The sequence below is a fragment of the Pezoporus occidentalis genome, unplaced genomic scaffold (genome assembly GCF_034315485.1).
Source record: "Pezoporus occidentalis ecotype Australia unplaced genomic scaffold, CSIRO_AGI_Poc_V1 ctg73, whole genome shotgun sequence".
NCBI classification, from domain to species: domain Eukaryota; kingdom Metazoa; phylum Chordata; class Aves; order Psittaciformes; family Psittacidae; genus Pezoporus; species Pezoporus occidentalis.
Genome location: NW_026916082.1, coordinates 2,587,832 through 2,605,899, shown reverse-complemented (window position 1 = coordinate 2,605,899; position 18,068 = coordinate 2,587,832). Strand labels below are relative to the sequence as shown.

Here is an 18,068-nt window from a genome sequence, read left to right as displayed (position 1 = left end):
AAGAGTAAGCAAACATAAGGAATGGGAAAGAGTGCTATGTTATCTGTGGGGATGCTTTGGACCCTGAAACAGCTTTCCTTAGGAAGTGAAGAAAACACTCATCTTTTGTGCAATTAAAAATGGCCTAAGTAAACCATCACAGGGAACAAACCCTGACTGAGCATAATCAGGTATTGCAGGTGAACCTTGCTTTTAACAGTTTCATCAGTTTTGCAAACTACATCACTGGATATTTTTCTATAGTGACTAAGGTGCATGCACATGACCTCTTCCTACCATATCTGTTTTGGAGAGGGTTGAGCAGACAGCAAAGAGCTGCAACATCTTAAAGCTGCTAGTGTTCAGGTGTCAGTATGTGCTTAGTATTATGTGCTCCAGTACATACATCTGGATTTCTGTATCCAGTGTGGATGGACAAAAGTTCCAAGGGAAAAAATGGAAAGAGATTGGTGGGAGTTAATTTTTCCCTACTAAAATGATGAGTCCTCCCATTGCTTTGAAGAGACCATTTCATTTATCTTATCTGATTCCCATGTTTCTTATTTACTTTTTCTGCTCACTAAATTAGGGAGGTAGATTTTTATTTTTTTGATAAGTATAGCTAAACTATCAAGATGATACAGGGGAAAAGGGGACATTAAGTACTATGAATTTTGCCTCAATAACATTGTCTACCGTGGCCTAACTGGAAGCTCTTAATTGCTTATTGCAAGGACAGAAGACAAAAGAAGAGAGATGGGTTTTCAAGGTCCAACTCTGTCAAGCCAACACAAAAAGTATGTTTTGATTTTTTCCATCTCTGCAGTCTGATCTGAAAGTCATTGAGAAGCAATAAATACAAGAGCCCAGATGGCATTTAGACAAAATCAGTTTTCTGACTAAGCTCAATTTAACGAAGGTTCTCCAACCTAAGCCATGGAATGGCAATTTACAGGCTTTAGACAGGATAGTTTCTATTCTGTCCCTCAGAGTAAGCGTTTAAAACTCCACATAAAATCTTAGCTAATAGAACAGCATCTTCTCAACTGGCTCTATGGATAACTCACCATGAAACCATTGCTAGGAAACCAGAAAAGGCTTCCCAATCTCTTCTTTTTTGTTGCCAGAGCTAGATGTCAGTAATTTGCAGAAAAAAAAAATTAGGAACGTGGAAAACAATTCTGAAATGCTTACAGATTCATGACAGAGTCATTTTGGAAAAGGTCACTGGTAATGCTTCTATAATTATATCTTTCATTAATTTTTTAAATACACAATAACTTGCAAATGCAGTATATACTGACTGGATAACCTTGTACAGAAGCTATTTTAAAGGCTTTTTATGTATATAGAGTGTTCTCAGATTGCATTGCTTTTGCCTTATTGTTCCTCGAATTGTTGATAGTTGTGCTTTTTATGTTATTCAATACTGCTCATTCCTGACAGGTCAACAGAATGAATTGAGGGATGTTTTCCTCTGTGCTGCAGAGATGATTCTGGGTCACATGATTCCCAAAGCAGCAATTCCCCCCCCCCCCCCCCCCAATAAAAGGCTTCTTAAGCCTAATCAACCATGTGGTGCAGCTTTCAGAGATAAGAGCTGCTCACATGCCAGGTTGGATGGGGCTTTGAGCAACCTGGTCTAGTGCAAGGTTGGAAGCGTTGGAATTTGATTATTTTTAAGGTCCCTTCCAACCCAGATCATTCTGTGATTCTATGAAGATCATAAGATAACAACCCATCCACCTCTGGTGCATAGATTCAATTCATGTCCCTGCCTAGGGTATGAGAAATAGATCTTCTCAAGTAATAGCTTGTGTATTGCTCACAGGAAAGGCATCAGCTGTATCCATCTGGATCTATCCCTGCTGGCAGTTTCAGACAAGCTGCTCAAGAACAGAAATGGAAATGTCTTCTTATGCCTAAATCAAGTCCTTTTCTATCATTTCTGAATTAAACTGTCAGGACATTATATGGAATGAACATGCACTGAAGCTGTCTGTACTTGGCTGGTCTGGATACAGAGGACTTTTATTTCACTTGTCAGCCTAGCTCCTCTGCATGTAATAGGAGATAATAGTCAAAGTCTCTGGTAATGCTTCCTGTCCCCAGCTGTGCTCACTGGTGAGACAGAAGGCTGAAGAACCAAAGGAAGAAAGCAGCTAATGTCATCTTCAGTACATAAATCACCAAATGTAGCCTCCTTTCTGAAGCATTTTTTCCTTACTATACATCAACAAGGTGAGGGAGGTGAAAAGGTACCAGATTTTGCTTATCACAGGGTACACTGGGGGCCTCTGAAGACGGGTTTTAACAAGATCAGGCCCTACCGAATAGGCTGTTTAAGCTTTAAGCATTGTGAATATCTGAAAATAAACTAAAAGCAAAACAATAATATATACTTAATAGACAGCAGCTTTTGAGATGAACTACACAAGCAGATAAATGGATGGATCCACAGAAGACTACACAGAAAGAGCACCAAATATATACTTTAATTGATAATACCAAAAGAAAAGCTAACTGCAGTGTCATCATAAAGGGACTGTTTCATTTAGGAAAACCTGAAATCAACCTTGATTCCCCCCCCCCATAGTAAAAGAAAAAGGCTTGCAGTAGAAGTGTCTTAGCAAGCAAAAAATCCTCAACAGTAAAATCACCCAAATCAGTAAATGCTTCAGCTGACCTGAATGTGTGCTTTTGCTGTGGGAATGTAGAGAGGGAGAAAGTCAAGCAAGATTGCCATCCTATTTCAGTTAAAATCCCTCTTTATTTGTATCTGAAGTAATTTAATGGATGAACCCAAGAAGTGCTATGAAACACAATCTGGAAGAACCACCTCCTGACAGGGAAACAAGGGTGTGTTGCTTTTTTCTAGTCCCTGGAAAGGATAAAGTTGTCTCACCAAAACCACGGGGAGCTCCAGATCTGGGCAATCACCGAGACAAGAGCACTGAGTGGTTAATCTACCACAACTGAAGGTGCTTATTCTGGCTTAGGTGTCCAGAAAGAGAAGCACATGTTGCTACTATTGCAATTTAACAGCTAATCAGGTATGTAACGCATACCTCCCCTCCCAGCAAATATCACCAGTGTGGTTTCATGAGCAGAGTATGGTCAATATCGCTCTCAGTGTAGTGGCATAGCACAGGCTGGAGACTTCCTCTCTGCAAACAGCTTGAATAGGTATGAGGTAGGCTCACTCATAGTCACTCATGGTAGGTCCATGCGGCATCAGCTTGGACCCATCAGTACAAACGTTCAGGACCAGAGCTATTCAAATTTGCCTTGCCTGCTCTCATGAACTCTAAAGCCATTTAATTATTTGGCAGAAGTAGACCCGAGCAACTGCCAGATAAAGCCTCCATATGTCTAAACTCAACAGTTCCATTCTTGTGGGTTTTGGCAAGCTTGAAGAACAAAGCTCTCCTGCAAGATATATTCTGGCACTTGTAAAACTAGCACCGAGATGGAGCTAAGAAGCCTAGCCAGATGTGAGTTGCAGTTTGCTCCTGTTTATTGCACTTGGTACAACAGTGCTCCATGCTCCAGGAGAACTAATTAGTTCAATCAGCATGACATGAATGTATGGAGGCAACACAAATGGGCTGCTGACATCTCCTGTGCATCCAGAGTACTAGGTAATGTAGACCAGAGGCGGGGGGATGGCATAGCAGAAAGGGTCAAGATCCACCCAAACACATTGGCTCTTGCTGAGAACTGACTGTGTCCTTGTACAAGGTTCTCTCACTTACATAATTGCCTTGATTTGGTTTGGATTTTTCTCCCCACTAGCCAGGCTACCCTGGTCCTACATTATAAATAGCAGGGAAAACAGTAAGCCTATCATGCTAGAGATCCTAGTTCAGTGCACTCGCTTACAGAAGCACTTGGTACATAAATGTTGTTACATCATTTGTTGGCATTTATGTTCTTTGAGATAATAAAACAAAATGATGACATTTTCACACCAAGAAGAGGGCCTGTTATGAACTTTGGATTTGAAGCCATCTCTGTGTAAGAAAGTAGCAGTAAAGCAAAACGAGTTCTTTTATGCAGGCTCAGCTGTTAGGGCCAAAACCACACAAGCAACAATGGAACAGTTGGAAATTGTGCTGGCAGGGTTAGGTTTTATGAATGGGGATTGAGAGATCAGCTATTTCCCCATGAATTAAACATAAATCATGACTTTAGAGAAAACCAAATGGGCTGTGTAACCTCCCAATTGTTTTTTATTATGGTTTAGTTGGAATTAGTGTTAAAGGAGGTCACTAGTTACATGGAAATTGGATGGAAAGGGACTGAGACAAGGGAAGTAGAATTTAATTGAAAGCGACACAGATCAGCAATTAGGGAGAGTGGAAAAGGGAGAGGGAGAGTTATACTGTCTCATGACTGGCAAGAGGATGCAGAGAGCAAGAGACTGGAAACAAAGGAAACATAAAAAGAGTAAAGATGACACTGGAAAGGCAGGCAATTGTCAACAAAAAACATCATCTAATTTTTTTCCTAAACAATAAATACGGTCTTTTAAAAGCCACTTTGGAACTTTTAATGCAGTTGCTTTTGGCTGACCTGTTAGCTAGGAACAGTAGCCTGAGGGCAACTGGGTGATGATTCAGGGCTGCTGTACTTATTTCTGTGGACAGAAAGAAGAAATGACATTTTATTTCTAGAAAGAAGAGACACATTTTCTTCCAAATAAAATATACCATCCATTTGAATCTAGATTTTCATCTGGTGCAAATTAGTGTAATTCCCATACATACAAGGCCTTGTTCTACTGCTACTATTCAGAGGGAGAAAAAAAAAACAGCAGTGAAACCTTCAAGAATATGCTAACAGCAGAAAGTTTGTGTGATGACAAATTTGTTCAAGAAAATCTCGGTCTTTACTCTGTTTCCCAAAGGGAAGGGTCAAATGAGAATCTCACAGAATTGCTCATACAGATGAAGTCTGAAGGAAGGGGTTTATTTCCAGTTCCAAGTGAAACGCAATGACAAGACATGGATATTTTCCGCAGAAGAGCATCTCAAAGTGTTGGCCACATTCACTGACTAGCAATCCATACTCAACTGGTCATGGAGAGCTGCACCACTGACAGATTCCAGGTCAGGAAGGAGAGAGGAGATAGGGCAGCAGAAAAATTTCTGTGAATATAGAGAAAAAACTCAAAATCTTGCAATAAAAATCCTGCAGTACAATCATGGCTGACCCTTTTCCCTCAGCTTTGGAAAACAGTCCTGGCATCATCCATCAGCTCAGTGGGCACTTCCTTTAAAGTATGAGCAGAAGAGGAAAACCACTGCAAATGACATGGTACAGCATGATCTTTTGGTTAGCAAGTAGCGCCAAGTGCAATCAGTAAGTAATCTGCAGAACATGTAATTATGAAGCATTCCTACAGTTTGGGCTCGATTTCTCCAATAGCTGCATAAATACTGCACAAGGCAATGGGGGAAATAGGGATTTTCATTATTTTTTTTAAATACCAAGTGCTATCAATACAAGAACTTCCTGAATAACAAACCGAACCTTTTGAAATCTGGTCTCTAAAAAATTCATTGCCAATGTTCCCAAACCACTTTACATGACAATTGCTTCAAAAGAAATCCCAGCAACATGAAAGGGAGCGTGAGACACCTGGGAAGGGGGATGGGAAAGCATGTTAATTTTTAATGCTGTTTTTCAGAAGGGCTCTTTCTCTTCTTCGAAGCACTCGTGAAAGACAACCAGTTTCTGACAGCTTTGAAACCAGAAGATGATGCTGCCTCCCTCTTTTAGAAAAGACACTGGCAGGTATCAGCAACCTGAGTGTTTCTGCCACTAACAGGTCTGTGGTCCCAGTGGAGGCAGGTGCTGTCCCTTTGCCCGTATTACCAGCTGGGTAATATGGCATGTTAAGTCTTTTCAATCTTTCATCCTACGAATCAGCAGATTTCTAACCACAGATGTCCAACACAAATGTGGAAGCCATTGCTCAGAACATGTAAGCTCCAAACACATGTGATAGGGACAGACAGTTTGTGGTGCAGCATGGTGACAAGCTTTGTCTGGCACAGGGTAGCAGAGAGAAGAAGGCTCAAGAGGGGATGAGATCTGTACCTGGCGGGCAACAGTTGTGACAAGGTGGCTGGCCAGTTATATTGGGGGAATTTTCACAGGCTTGGGTCAAAGGGATCATGAAACAAGGAAACCATGTACAATAAGCACATGAGGACAAGCTCTCCTTGGGAATAAAGGCTTGTAGCACCACCTAACTATATGAGATGCCTCAAACTACAGTATGGCTCCTCTGAAGAGTTGATTTCCACCATTCACTCAGGCCAGTGATGAAAAATCTGTTAGAGTGAACCATGCAGCCAACCCAGCACTGATTGTTCCCAGAAAAGCAGGTGTACTGCAACACTTTCTGCCCCATGCAGGATCAGGGCCAGGCTGATATGAAAAGGTGCTGAGGTTAAGTCCCAGAATATTTCATGGCTTGCTCTAACAGAAAGGTGAATGACTCTAAGGAACATATGTGTGCACAGCACCCTGTGTACCCCACACCAGGCCTGAGTGCTTTATACAGCCCAGCCCAGCTGCTAGCAAGAGGACAGAACGAGACCTATAATCCATTCGTCCTTACTTAAAAGCACAAGAAATGAAGCACATAGATGAGAATATCTGGATTTTATTGTCATCAGGCAAACCTTATCCTTTTACTTAAGGAAAATAAATCATGTATCAGCCTGCTGCTCATTCTTGCTCCTTCTGTAAGGGCTTTTTTAATTCACTTGAGTGAATAAAAGCCTCCAGTCTGAACTCCCTTTCCTAGTCCCCCTTCCTCTACATGCTTACCCCTTGTCTAAGCATTACAGACATAACTCAGCACCTCTTTTCATCTAAGGAATGGGAAAATTCTGCACAGTAGAGAAAAGTCTGCACCCACCTGGGACTCGGGAGACCTGATTTAATGTCAAGTCCTCCCTGTGACAGCCTGCTGAGTGACTGGCCATGGGCATGTCCCTTGTTCTGCCTCAATTTCTCTATATATTATGCAAAAAACTGTATTTGTATAATATTTGATCCACTGTCCATAAATAGCATGTGACTTCAATGAGAGTAATATTTGCCCCAGAAAGTCAAAGATAGACAATACAGGCCACAGAGCCCAGTGCCTTCTCTGTGTGTTATGCATTCTGCAGGAATCTTTTGAGTACATGGCACAACTGCTGGGAACTGATCTCAAGTCACAGACATCCTCCTCCTATAGCCCCATAAATCACACGATGCTGTCTTAGAGAGATTACTCTAAGCAGTTGTTCTCATCACCTGATTTGTCTATTCGGGTGCCACAGAAAGAACTCAGCTCACACTGCCAAGTATCAGCAGCACAATCAATATTACTGTGGACTGTTTAGGTGAATTCATGCAGCAATCCAAAGGCTAACGAATGGAGTACTCCTCTGGCAGGGAGGGAGATGGGAGGAGGAAGTGACACTGATTAATCTGTGATCGTTAATAATGTCTTTAAATCTTGCAAATGAAGATAATGATATGGGCAATCAGCTGTCTTACTCCAGGGTCTAAACTGATCATCTGCTGGGATAAAATGGGAATTCCTATAACACACAGTTTCTTGTCCATTGTAAAGTCACTTGACGGCATTAGCAGATTGATCATTTTCTTGCAAAATCCCAGGTATTCATTACTTCCAGAAAGTTCTGAAATTAGATCAGATGATACAGGAATGTAGCTTACTATAGCAAATGCCTATACCCTTTCAATCATTTTGGTTTCTTAATAATTATATTTGTAATTTTTTCCTCAGATCAAGGTTTAAATTTTACTTTTCTTTCTGTGTGCAGTCATTATTTTCACAGATTCACTTCAATTTTACTGATCCTGTTCTGGAGAATCCTTATGTAGGCTTGTGGACTGCAGTTTTCACAGTCCTGTGAGCAAGGACAGTGCAATGAACTCACAAGGGCATATCAAAGCCTCACAGTAAAACCCACAGCTAATAATAAAGCCAACTGCACCACAAACAGATATAGCAATAAACATAAAAAAGACAGAAAAACTGAAATGCAAGACAAAACCACAATGGGGACAATTAAAACCTATCAGTGCTTTCTATGCATCTTATGGTACCTATGCAACTTGGATAACCTGGGTTTTGAAATCTGCCCTCCAATCTTTCAAAACCCCCATAGTTTTGGTAAGCCTGAGAGCAGTGCAGGCTGGCTGGTCAGCCCTGGGTCCCAAAAGAGCTGAAGATAAATAAGGACAGAATTCAGAACCCACCACCACACAGCCCCCGTAAATGATCACTTTTATTGTTTTCTGCAGTGGAAGCTGCAAGTTGGGTTTAGCTTTCTACAGACCTCTATTGAAATCATTCCTCCGAAATCTTTCATCGCCAAATCCTTTATTGAGCTCAGCAGGAGCAGCAGAAGTTGCAGAAGAAAATCTGTCTTTCTTTCTTTCAGGCAGCTTCCTTCCCTTTTTCTCAAGCAGAGTGAAGTGAAAAGAGACCAGATTGATGGCAGGAGTTTGAAGACCTCTGCTGTGTCACAGGAATTGAGGAACATTGTGTCTTGTCTTTACACATGTTGGACAAGAACCTCGATTTCTTCTAGGAAAAACAATTTCTTGGTGTTTCTGCCATCCACTCACCTCTTCTCTCATTTGTTGAGATTGCTCGCAGGGGAGCCAGCTACAAAGGACAAAGGCTGTTGGCCCAGCAGGGAGAAGGCCAGCTCCTCTGACCACACCCCAACAAAAGCACTGTTTTCTATATCCTTAAGGTAGTAGAAACCATAAGGTGCCACTTTTCTCAGCCCAGCCACTCAGAGGTAACAGATCCACAGCTCCCTACCCCTAAGCAGAGGGGCAGAATCTTTCAAGGACATTGTGCCAGCTTGTAATTTTCTTGCCTGTCTCAGCTTTTAAATGTGACAGCAAGACTTGAGCAGAAGGGGGTGAACGCTACCTTGCTTGAAGCTGAAAGATGATAATCACATTATCAGAAAGTGACAGGAAAATGACTCTTGGCTCCCATGTAATTCTGAACTATGTAGGAGCTTGGACCTGGGAGCTGTTGCCCTTCTCTCATACTCAACCTGCTGAACCTCTGCTTAGTGCTGACCAGAATCTGTCCATGTTGCCTTCATACATGTACATACTTTGCTGATGTCTTCCACAAGTGAGTCAGTTCTTCAGAATAAGAGTTGACTCATAGAACTCTTGGCCACATGGTAATATGGCTGCTAAGTTTTTTAAGGAACTTAGGGAAAAACAACCCTCAAAAAAATAGAATCATTAATGTCCTAGAAATAAAAATACCATGTTTGGCCAAGAAAGTCTCTTATGTTGCAAATCTCTGTAAATGAGAAAAGTGTACAAGGTAAAGTTTTCTTTTAAAAAAAAATATATATTTTTAGCATCCTCTACTCACCACTGTGGAGCATGAAACTGAGCTAGAGGGACCTCTGGTCTGACTCAGCATGGCTTGTACCCTTAATGTTTTCTTTCTTACCTCAAACCTCTCCTGGCATCTATCTCACCTTTTCCAATGTTTCTCAGGTACTTATTCATTCTACACCACTCTTCTGCCACCCAGTGATGGATTGCCAGTAATTTTATGGGTCTCCTGGAAGAAAAATGCTGCCATTTCATCCCTGGTAAAGCTGCATGTCCATGTAAATGAGAAGGTGTTAGAAAAAGGGCAGGGCTTATAACCTGTTCATTTACAACCGGGAACATTTTCTAACATATACATAGCTAAAAGCAGTAGTTGCAGCAATGTTAGCAGACCAGCTTGTATTAAATCCTTTCACTGAAAATGTTAATGCTCAATGATGCATATACTGATATATACAGACCATTAAGTATACATACATAGAAACACAGAAGTGGGTGTGTATACATAAATATATATTTATCAGAGCAAACTTAATGATCCCCATCTATAAATGAGTGTCTGCACACACACATATTATGAGTCTACTAAATGATAGCAAAGCTCTGCAGGGCTGTGAAGCAAAAAGGTTATTTCTCTTAATGTAAGTTTGGAGAGATGCTTAGCAGAGAAGATGAAGTGGCAGAGGCAATAATTATGAGTCAGAGCTGGAACAGCATAAAGCCCTTCTCTGGACCCACAAAACCATCTTGTCTCTGATTTGAATGGTACAGACTAGCAACTCTCTCAACCAAATACTGCTTCTGTTTGGATATATCACAATTGACTAGAACATGAAGACAATCTGGTTCTTTTCCCCTGGTGGACAATCTCAGGCACGTAACATGCTGTGCCTATGGTTTGTCAACACAGACTCATTAGAATGTGAAATCATTAGAAGATATACCAGTCACCAGTGAGGGTTATAGGACAGAACTTAGAAAACTGTAGGTTTCAAAGACTAGTGCTTTCTAGGCACTCTGTGGGTCACATAAAAACATACATAACCTATTGCCCATATGCATTTATTTTCCTGCAGGACCCTTTGTTTGCTATAGCTATTTTCCTCACACCTGCAATTTGTTACCAAAATTTGGTACGAATCTCTTGAAGTTCTGTGATGTTAAAGGAGCTGAACTGACCATCTTGTCAGATGAGATGAATGTCAAAACAACAATAGAAGGAACTACGTAAGTGGATGATCACTCAGGAATGGAGAGAGTGGATTCACCTTGTTCAGTCAGTAGCTCCAAGTTAGACGAGCTCACACAGTCTCATAGTACTTCCCTGTGTGTCACAAAACTACATTTTTAGCACAGCCCACTCAGCTATGCTTGTAAGGAAATACTTAATTCTTGCACCCTTACAGCTATGTGAAATAACAAAATCATAAAATAGAGTGAATCAGACCTCTGCAAGACATCTTGTCCAACTTCCCACTAAAGCAGGTTGCAACTCAAAGTACACTAAGATACTCAGAATCATATAATGCCCCTACACGCAAATCTACAGATTTTACTGGTAAGCTCTTTATGACTTTTTAGGACATTTATACACAACACAGAAGATCCAAAAAAAAACTAGGATGCTCATATAGACAGATACTGCAACTGCTCAGAAAACAGTCATGAAATGGCATGAAATTCTATGCTAAAACTGTTGCTGCTTCCTACAGCCCCTTATAGGATGTGCCACAAAATGAAGGTTGGGAATAATAGTCATTCTACTGATGTACTGACTTTAATAAGATGGTATTATAATAATGTTATTAATAACACAATATGTTAATAATAGTTGGAGTATACACATTGTCCTGTGAATATTAGTTTTTGAAGTCGTTGAACACAGACCACTTTATACAAATCAATGGAAAAAAAGTGTCCCTAATAGGAATCAGCTGAGACCACTCAATGAAACATCTTACATTTTCCAGGATGAAAGAGAAATCTTTAAAAGCCACTAATTTATCCATTTTGGCAGAGCACAAATATGATCACAGTCTCGGTGCCTGCCTCAGCCCTGCTTCTGCTCTAAGAGCTCCTACTGCTCCCATTGTCAGCTGGGGGATGCTAATACCAAACCATTGTGCTCCTCTCATCAGCTTCTTGAAATCACTGGGATTTCTACCTGCAAACACAAATTCCATGTACCTCCAACCATCGTGTTTTGCCTTGGTTCAAAGGATGGCCAGTAGCAATAGAAAGGCATTGATTTCTTCTCAGCCAAAGCTTCCACAAGCTCATTATGATGCCTTTATAGATGACTTCACTAAAATGCTCATTGCAAGAAATACCCAAGTGATCTGCATAGAAATGGTTTGCAAACAGGCTTTATAAATGGGCTTTTTCCTCCTCAGTTTCTTTAACATTGCGAATAGGAATTTCTCTAAACATTTATTACAAGTGTCATGTGAAATGTCTCTATATGGCAGACTACAGACTATTAAGAATAGCTTTTAAAATTCCTAATGATGACTTTAATAATAAAAACAATACTAATAACAATAACAATAGCAATAATAATGATACACCTGCAGAGATTTCAAGAGTCAGCTCTCAACAAAGCTGATACACAATATTCAGCAAGATAACTCACTTCCTACATTCTCTATCAGAAGACTACAGACATATAAGTAACAACAATCTTAGTTTTAAAATGCGTCTTTCATCTCAGAAGAAAACTGCATTGATTTATAAAGTAAATGGGCTAAATCCACAGCTAGTTGATTAGCTCCATTGATTTCAATGAAGGTGCTGATGTGTAAATTTATTTGAGCTCAGATCTGTCTCTGCATGTGTGTGTATGGGGTTGGAAGATGATACACATTGTGCATTGCCCAAAGAATTTCAGAGAAACACTTTATTTACTAATACAGAAAATGACACATTATTGCTGCATTTGGAGAAAAATGCACAGAGTGAAGAGAATACAGGACCTAGTCTTTAGCTGGGGATTGGTATATATTGCCCCAACAGGATGCTCACAGCAGTCTTGTGAAAAGGCTCATAGGTATATCATATGTTGTTACGTTTTGCTCTTTGCAAAAACAGGGTTAATATTGCAGATAGCAAGACAGCAGATGCACAGATATAGTCTTCCACAGAAACAAGTACTCTACTTTTTTTTGCAGAAAAAGCCAAAGCCAAGGCATGGTTTTGGAGTAAAGGAAAATCTAGTAATCCTACTATAATTGATGCCACCTCTACTCCAATAAAATCTCAGTAACTGTCTGTGACACAGATATAGAAGATGCCTCGTTCTGCCCCAGCACTGCTTGGGAAACAAAAGTGCTGCTCCTATGCTTAGATATAGATAACCAGAATTACTTAGCCCAGTGTTCCCGTGATACTTGAGCACAGGAAATATAGATGGGTATGCACAAGTTAGATATTCCTTCCTGGTTCTCCCAAGACTACAGCACCAATACACTTCTGCCATTGGCATAGAAGCAGCCAGCTCAAATGACCCTTTGCCAGAGGAGGATTTTCCCCCAGTCCTTTTCGTACAGCTAAGTTGAGCTCAACTGCAAATATAGACTACTCCTCACCACATACTTGTTTCTGTTTATGGAAATCTAATGTAGGTCTGGTCTTTGAAAGGCATACCAACACCAATCATGCAACCCAGTTGGAATAAATTCAAATTACTAGCAGAAATGCCCAGGACACAAAACTTCTATTTGATCCAAGCTTCCTCAGAAACTGATGACAAGTGTACCCAGCAGTCTGCTCTCAAGTCTGTCACTACCAGTGACACCAGCAAGGAGAAACACACACACATTTCTGCCATGTAAGTAGGCAGATGGACTGAAGCCTAGAAGAAAATACACTAGGACTGAATCTCCTTTCTCTTGCAAGTAGTGAAAATCTGCAGGAACTTCAGCTGAAGGTGCAGAAAACAGGAAAAGCAAATCGGGTGCAAGATGAAATTTATCTTGTATTGCCTGCCCTAAAGTTGTGCTGCAACAGCATCTGATGTGATTAACCAAATGCACTCCTTCATGCCACTGCAGATATGCTTCACAGGTGTGCCCCAGTCTAAGGCGTCTTAGCCACCTTGCCTCCTGATCCTTTTCAAGCTGTTCCAGCCAGCTCAGAGAAAATACAGGTAAGAAGGCACATCTGCAAGCAATGAAGGCAGTGCATCTAGTTCTTTCTTTGTTCAGAATCCCAGTGCAGCATGTTCTGATCTGCTTTGCACAACAGGGTGAATGACTATTTGAAGATGCCTTTGAATTTAAGAAGTTTCCTCTCTCCCCTGTTTGTTAAACTCTGATCATGGACTGTTCTTGAGCCAAAATTATCTGCCAGTTCTTCCAGCCTTGCCCAGAGCTTCAGAACTCTTGGGAGGAGGAAGGTCCAAGAACCTTTGGTGCCTGCCCAGGCTCTTCCTTCCATTGTATGGGTGAATCATAGCATACTATACCCCAGACCAGGAAGGTTATTCTGAGCTCAGCTGTGCACACGCACACTGAGAACACACTTGAGCTAAAACCAGATGTACAACCCACAATGCAGATAGCAACTAAAGAGGTTTGGGGATATTCATACTCAGCAGCAATCTCAAAAGACAGTCAAGCTGCACAACTGGAGCAAGCACAGAACTAGTGCAGCCATACACATCTGTGGCCTCTGAAGAGCACTGCAACCTCTGGGATGCCAGATGCAAGAAACACAATCTCAGTTACATTTATGAGAAGGGACATCTGGAGTCCTGTTTCTGGATCTGCAACAGCACCTGGCATGAGGAATCTCTCAGAGCATAAAAGCATAAGCAGTTCAGTCCTGAATGCATGAAAGTTGCTGTCAACACCATGGGATGTTTCAACCCATGCATGTATCACACAGACTTACTCCAAAACAGACTGTCACCAAATACAGATCAGGGCAGAGGCGGCTTCATCTAGTCAAGGCTTGAAAACTTCCAGGGGTGGTGATACCACAACTTCTCTGTAAAGTAATTAGGGCTACAACACTCCCCAGAGAAGCAGATTTACCTACTGTCTTATTTGAACTCACAAGATACAGCTTGGGACCTTGTTATACCCCCTGCCGCTACTGGGAAGAGTTTGGCTCCATCATCTCTTTGGCACATGATACATGGATCCTCCACCTGTGTCTGTGACCATCAGCAAAACCCACAAACAGCACCAAACCTTCATGCAACACCACATGTGTAACTACACAGTGCTGCACTGCATACCATGAGGCTTACCACACACTTGGGGATCTCCATGCACTCCTTCCTGCCATCACATTTTAAAGAAGTTAAGAGCTGCTATACTTACGTCATTATCTGGGTCTCTATGCCAGGGTCTACAAGGGATCCATCCACAAAAAGTGGTGTTGATGTGAAACTGTATTTACTCCATGATCTTCCCTCATCAAAACTCACCCTGGGATAGAAGCAGACAAGATTTATACACATTAAAAACTTTAGTACAACTGCAGCAATTAGAGGTTGTATAAGGTCTGCAAGCTCCAGCAGCTAGATTTACAGACAAGCAACAATCTTTGCCATTTCCCAGACCACTAATTCATGCTGTTGGCGTACTTTGAAAGATCAAAGCCTTAGAAAGTATAAACATTGCCAATAAGGACACAGGTATATTTGATCCAGCTGTACATCAGACCTCAATGGATCAAGAGGCATTGCAAGTCCTGTTTCTGGATCTTCAATAGCACCTGGCATGAGGCATCTCTCAGAGCATAAGTAGTCCTGTCCTGAATGCATGAAAATTGCCGTCAACACCATGGGATATTTCAATCCGTGTGCATATCAATGCCATATGCCATTAAGTACAATCTCTCTAACACTATTAATACTTCCTTGCATGCCATTTCAGAGGTGCCCTCCATTGTACAAAGTGGAGGGAGGGAGGAAGGAAGCCAAACTGAACCACAATCAATGGTTGGTCTGGATGCTCACTGCTTGTTGTAAAGCAAAGTTGCACACTGATTAAAATTAAAGCATTTGGAATCTGTTCACATTGTCAGTGAGGAGTCTGGATAATTCAGTGGCTTTTGATCATCTGTCCATACCCACAATCACCATGTGGCTTACTTCCTGTTTTTATCAAAGAGCACATGTGTCCTAATCCAGCCAACAGGGTCTTGGTTGAATTAGACAGTACATTGGCCTGACACAAGCTGATGTCCCTGGCCCCAGCCCATCCCTGTCCCAGTGAGTTGCCTGACACCCAGGGTTGGGGCTGCCACTTGGTGCTCTACTTCTAGCTGGGGCAGTGGGATGGTCGCTGCTCCTATTCTGCTGTCCCATGGACCTCAGTTTGCCACCAGCCTTCAGGTCACCATGCTAGCATGTGCCACAGCTGTGCAGAAAACAGCCAGAGGAGCGTGTGCACACCCAGCTGTTACTGCAGCAGGAAAGACGGGCAACCTGCAGGCAGGATGCCCATCAACAGTTCTGAGAGCAACTGCATTTCTCTCTGCCCCCAGACTGTTTGCATAACCATTCCTGCACAATTTCTGCACAGGATTTCAGCTCCAAATTATACCAGCAAATAATGAACAGAGAAGCACAAAGGTTGATTAGCTATAAAATTATTTGATCTTCTCCCAGCAGGGGCCATTACAGAGTTCTCTGTAATTCTGCATGGTACCCTGGCTGTGAAAGTTCACAGATTGCTACCAATGGACATTACCAACAGACAGTCATAGCACAGACTTCATATTTAAACAGCAGGAAACACTGCTCATTTTAAAGTGAAAATAGAAAAGAAGTTTGCCTTATTTTCCAGGCAAGAAAAGTGTTCACACACATGCATCTGAGCACCTGGATTTGTCTGAGAGGGTCTTGCTGGAAACTGAATCCTCCCACCCCAAGTAAGTCTCATCAGGGACACCTAATGCCACCAAAGGACCAGGAGGCCAGTGTAATATTTATTACAATGGGTTACACCAGCCTCAGACCTCAAGTGTAGAAAACCAAGGCTTGCAATCACTATTTCCTAAGCCTCTGCCTCTCACAGCTCCTAGAAAAACACCTTCACCTGACTTACAGTGCACATCTGCCAGAATAGCAATGACTATAGACTGAAGACAGAAAGCTGGGAGTACAACAGCATACAAAAAGCTTATCTGCCCTAAATCTACTTATTTAAATGTATGTATCTTCCCACACACCTGCGCATTTGTATGCTGTTCTTCCTGCATGCTTATCTATCTAAATAGCATTTCAATTTCTGGGGAACAGCATGCTTCATTAGTGTAGCTAAAGTTCTCTTGGCTTTTCAATTATCCAGCCCTCTTTTCTCCAGGATGAAACTTATTGTACAATGTCTCAGCCTGAGAACTAATGGATATACATGTACCCTTTAATCTATTCCACTCCTGCCCATGAAACAGGCGCTTACTGAGGTGATATGAAGCAAATTCCAAAGTCCATAAGGGTACAATTTTGGAGGAAACCTACTGGGGCTTGTTAATAGCAGCTCTAAATCACTACTCATTTAATATAGTGGGTGGGGCACTCATAGTACTGCACATGCCATTTCATGAGATTTAGTGGCAAGGCAGAACATCTGAAAGGAGCCTCTGAAAAGCAAACTAAGGTGAACTGGGTTCTTAGCTCCTGTGGAAAACCAGCCTGTGACCAAATCTTTCCCCAGTACAGGCACTTGCATCTAACATGCTTTTTATGCCCAAAGAGCCTTCACAAGGTAAGACACAATTAAAACAGTTACACCTGGGTTGAATAATATAGTAATAAATGGTTAATACAGCTCTTTCAATAAGTGGCTCTCCTTTTACTCTTTCAGAGCTCAACTTGCCACAGCCCAATGTACCTACTGCTGGTGACACCTTCCCTTGCCTAACACACTCTTCTGACTTGGCTCATACCTGGCTTGGTCTAAACATGGTCCTGTGGCACATCAGGCATAGTCACGATCACTGAGTTACCTACCGGGGCAAATGGTTCTAGTCACACAACATGCTCCTACCACAGACAGCTGGAGTCTGCTGGAAGCATCATTATGGGTCTGCCCTGTTACTGCTCTCCTTTATATGTCCACTTACGAAAGTTGTTGGCAAGGGGATGCTGGCCCTGCCTCAGTACGCACTAAGTTACAACTTGCTTGTAAGTGCACAAAGGCACAAATCTCTTAAAGAACACTTGGTTCCCCATCCTAGAAAAATTACAAAGCTTTAGGAATATAAGCCAGTACATCCTGTGTCAATAATCTACTAATGCACCAAAACTAAAGCATTTATTTAGCTCAGATGATCATGAAATGTGCATAAATGCAACACATTTAAACTTTAATAGAAATCTATGTTGCAGCCACCCAAGACCTATCTGTCAGGTCAGGAATATAAACTCCAGAAGCTTTTCGTATTGAGAAAGGAGCCATTAATGTTCTTAAGGCACATCTCTGGAACAATACCTTGTGGTCAGTAAAGACAGCTTGTCTTAAAGTCTCCAGCTTCTGAATGACTGTAATTTAGCTGTAGGATTTTGTACCATAATGACTCAGGTAGATGAGACCTTAACACCTCATCACTGCTGCCAAACACTATTGCTTTCTTTTTCTATTTGACTGCAGACCACTTTCCCTGTTCTGCACGAAAAGCATGAGATAGACATGTGCTTAGCACCATCAACCTGTGGGAGGACTCAG

General features: G+C 41.6%; 1 protein-coding gene across 1 annotated transcript in view; it reads right to left on the bottom strand.

Annotated features, from left to right (window-relative positions):
* SORCS3 (sortilin related VPS10 domain containing receptor 3) overlaps positions 1 to 18,068 on the bottom strand; it is a 301,150-nt gene that overhangs the window by 43,655 nt on the left and 239,427 nt on the right. The window contains exon 14 of the mRNA XM_062601930.1: positions 14,715 to 14,822. Coding sequence (XP_062457914.1) covers positions 14,715 to 14,822 — 108 coding nt within the window. The remainder of the gene's footprint in view (positions 1 to 14,714; positions 14,823 to 18,068) is intronic.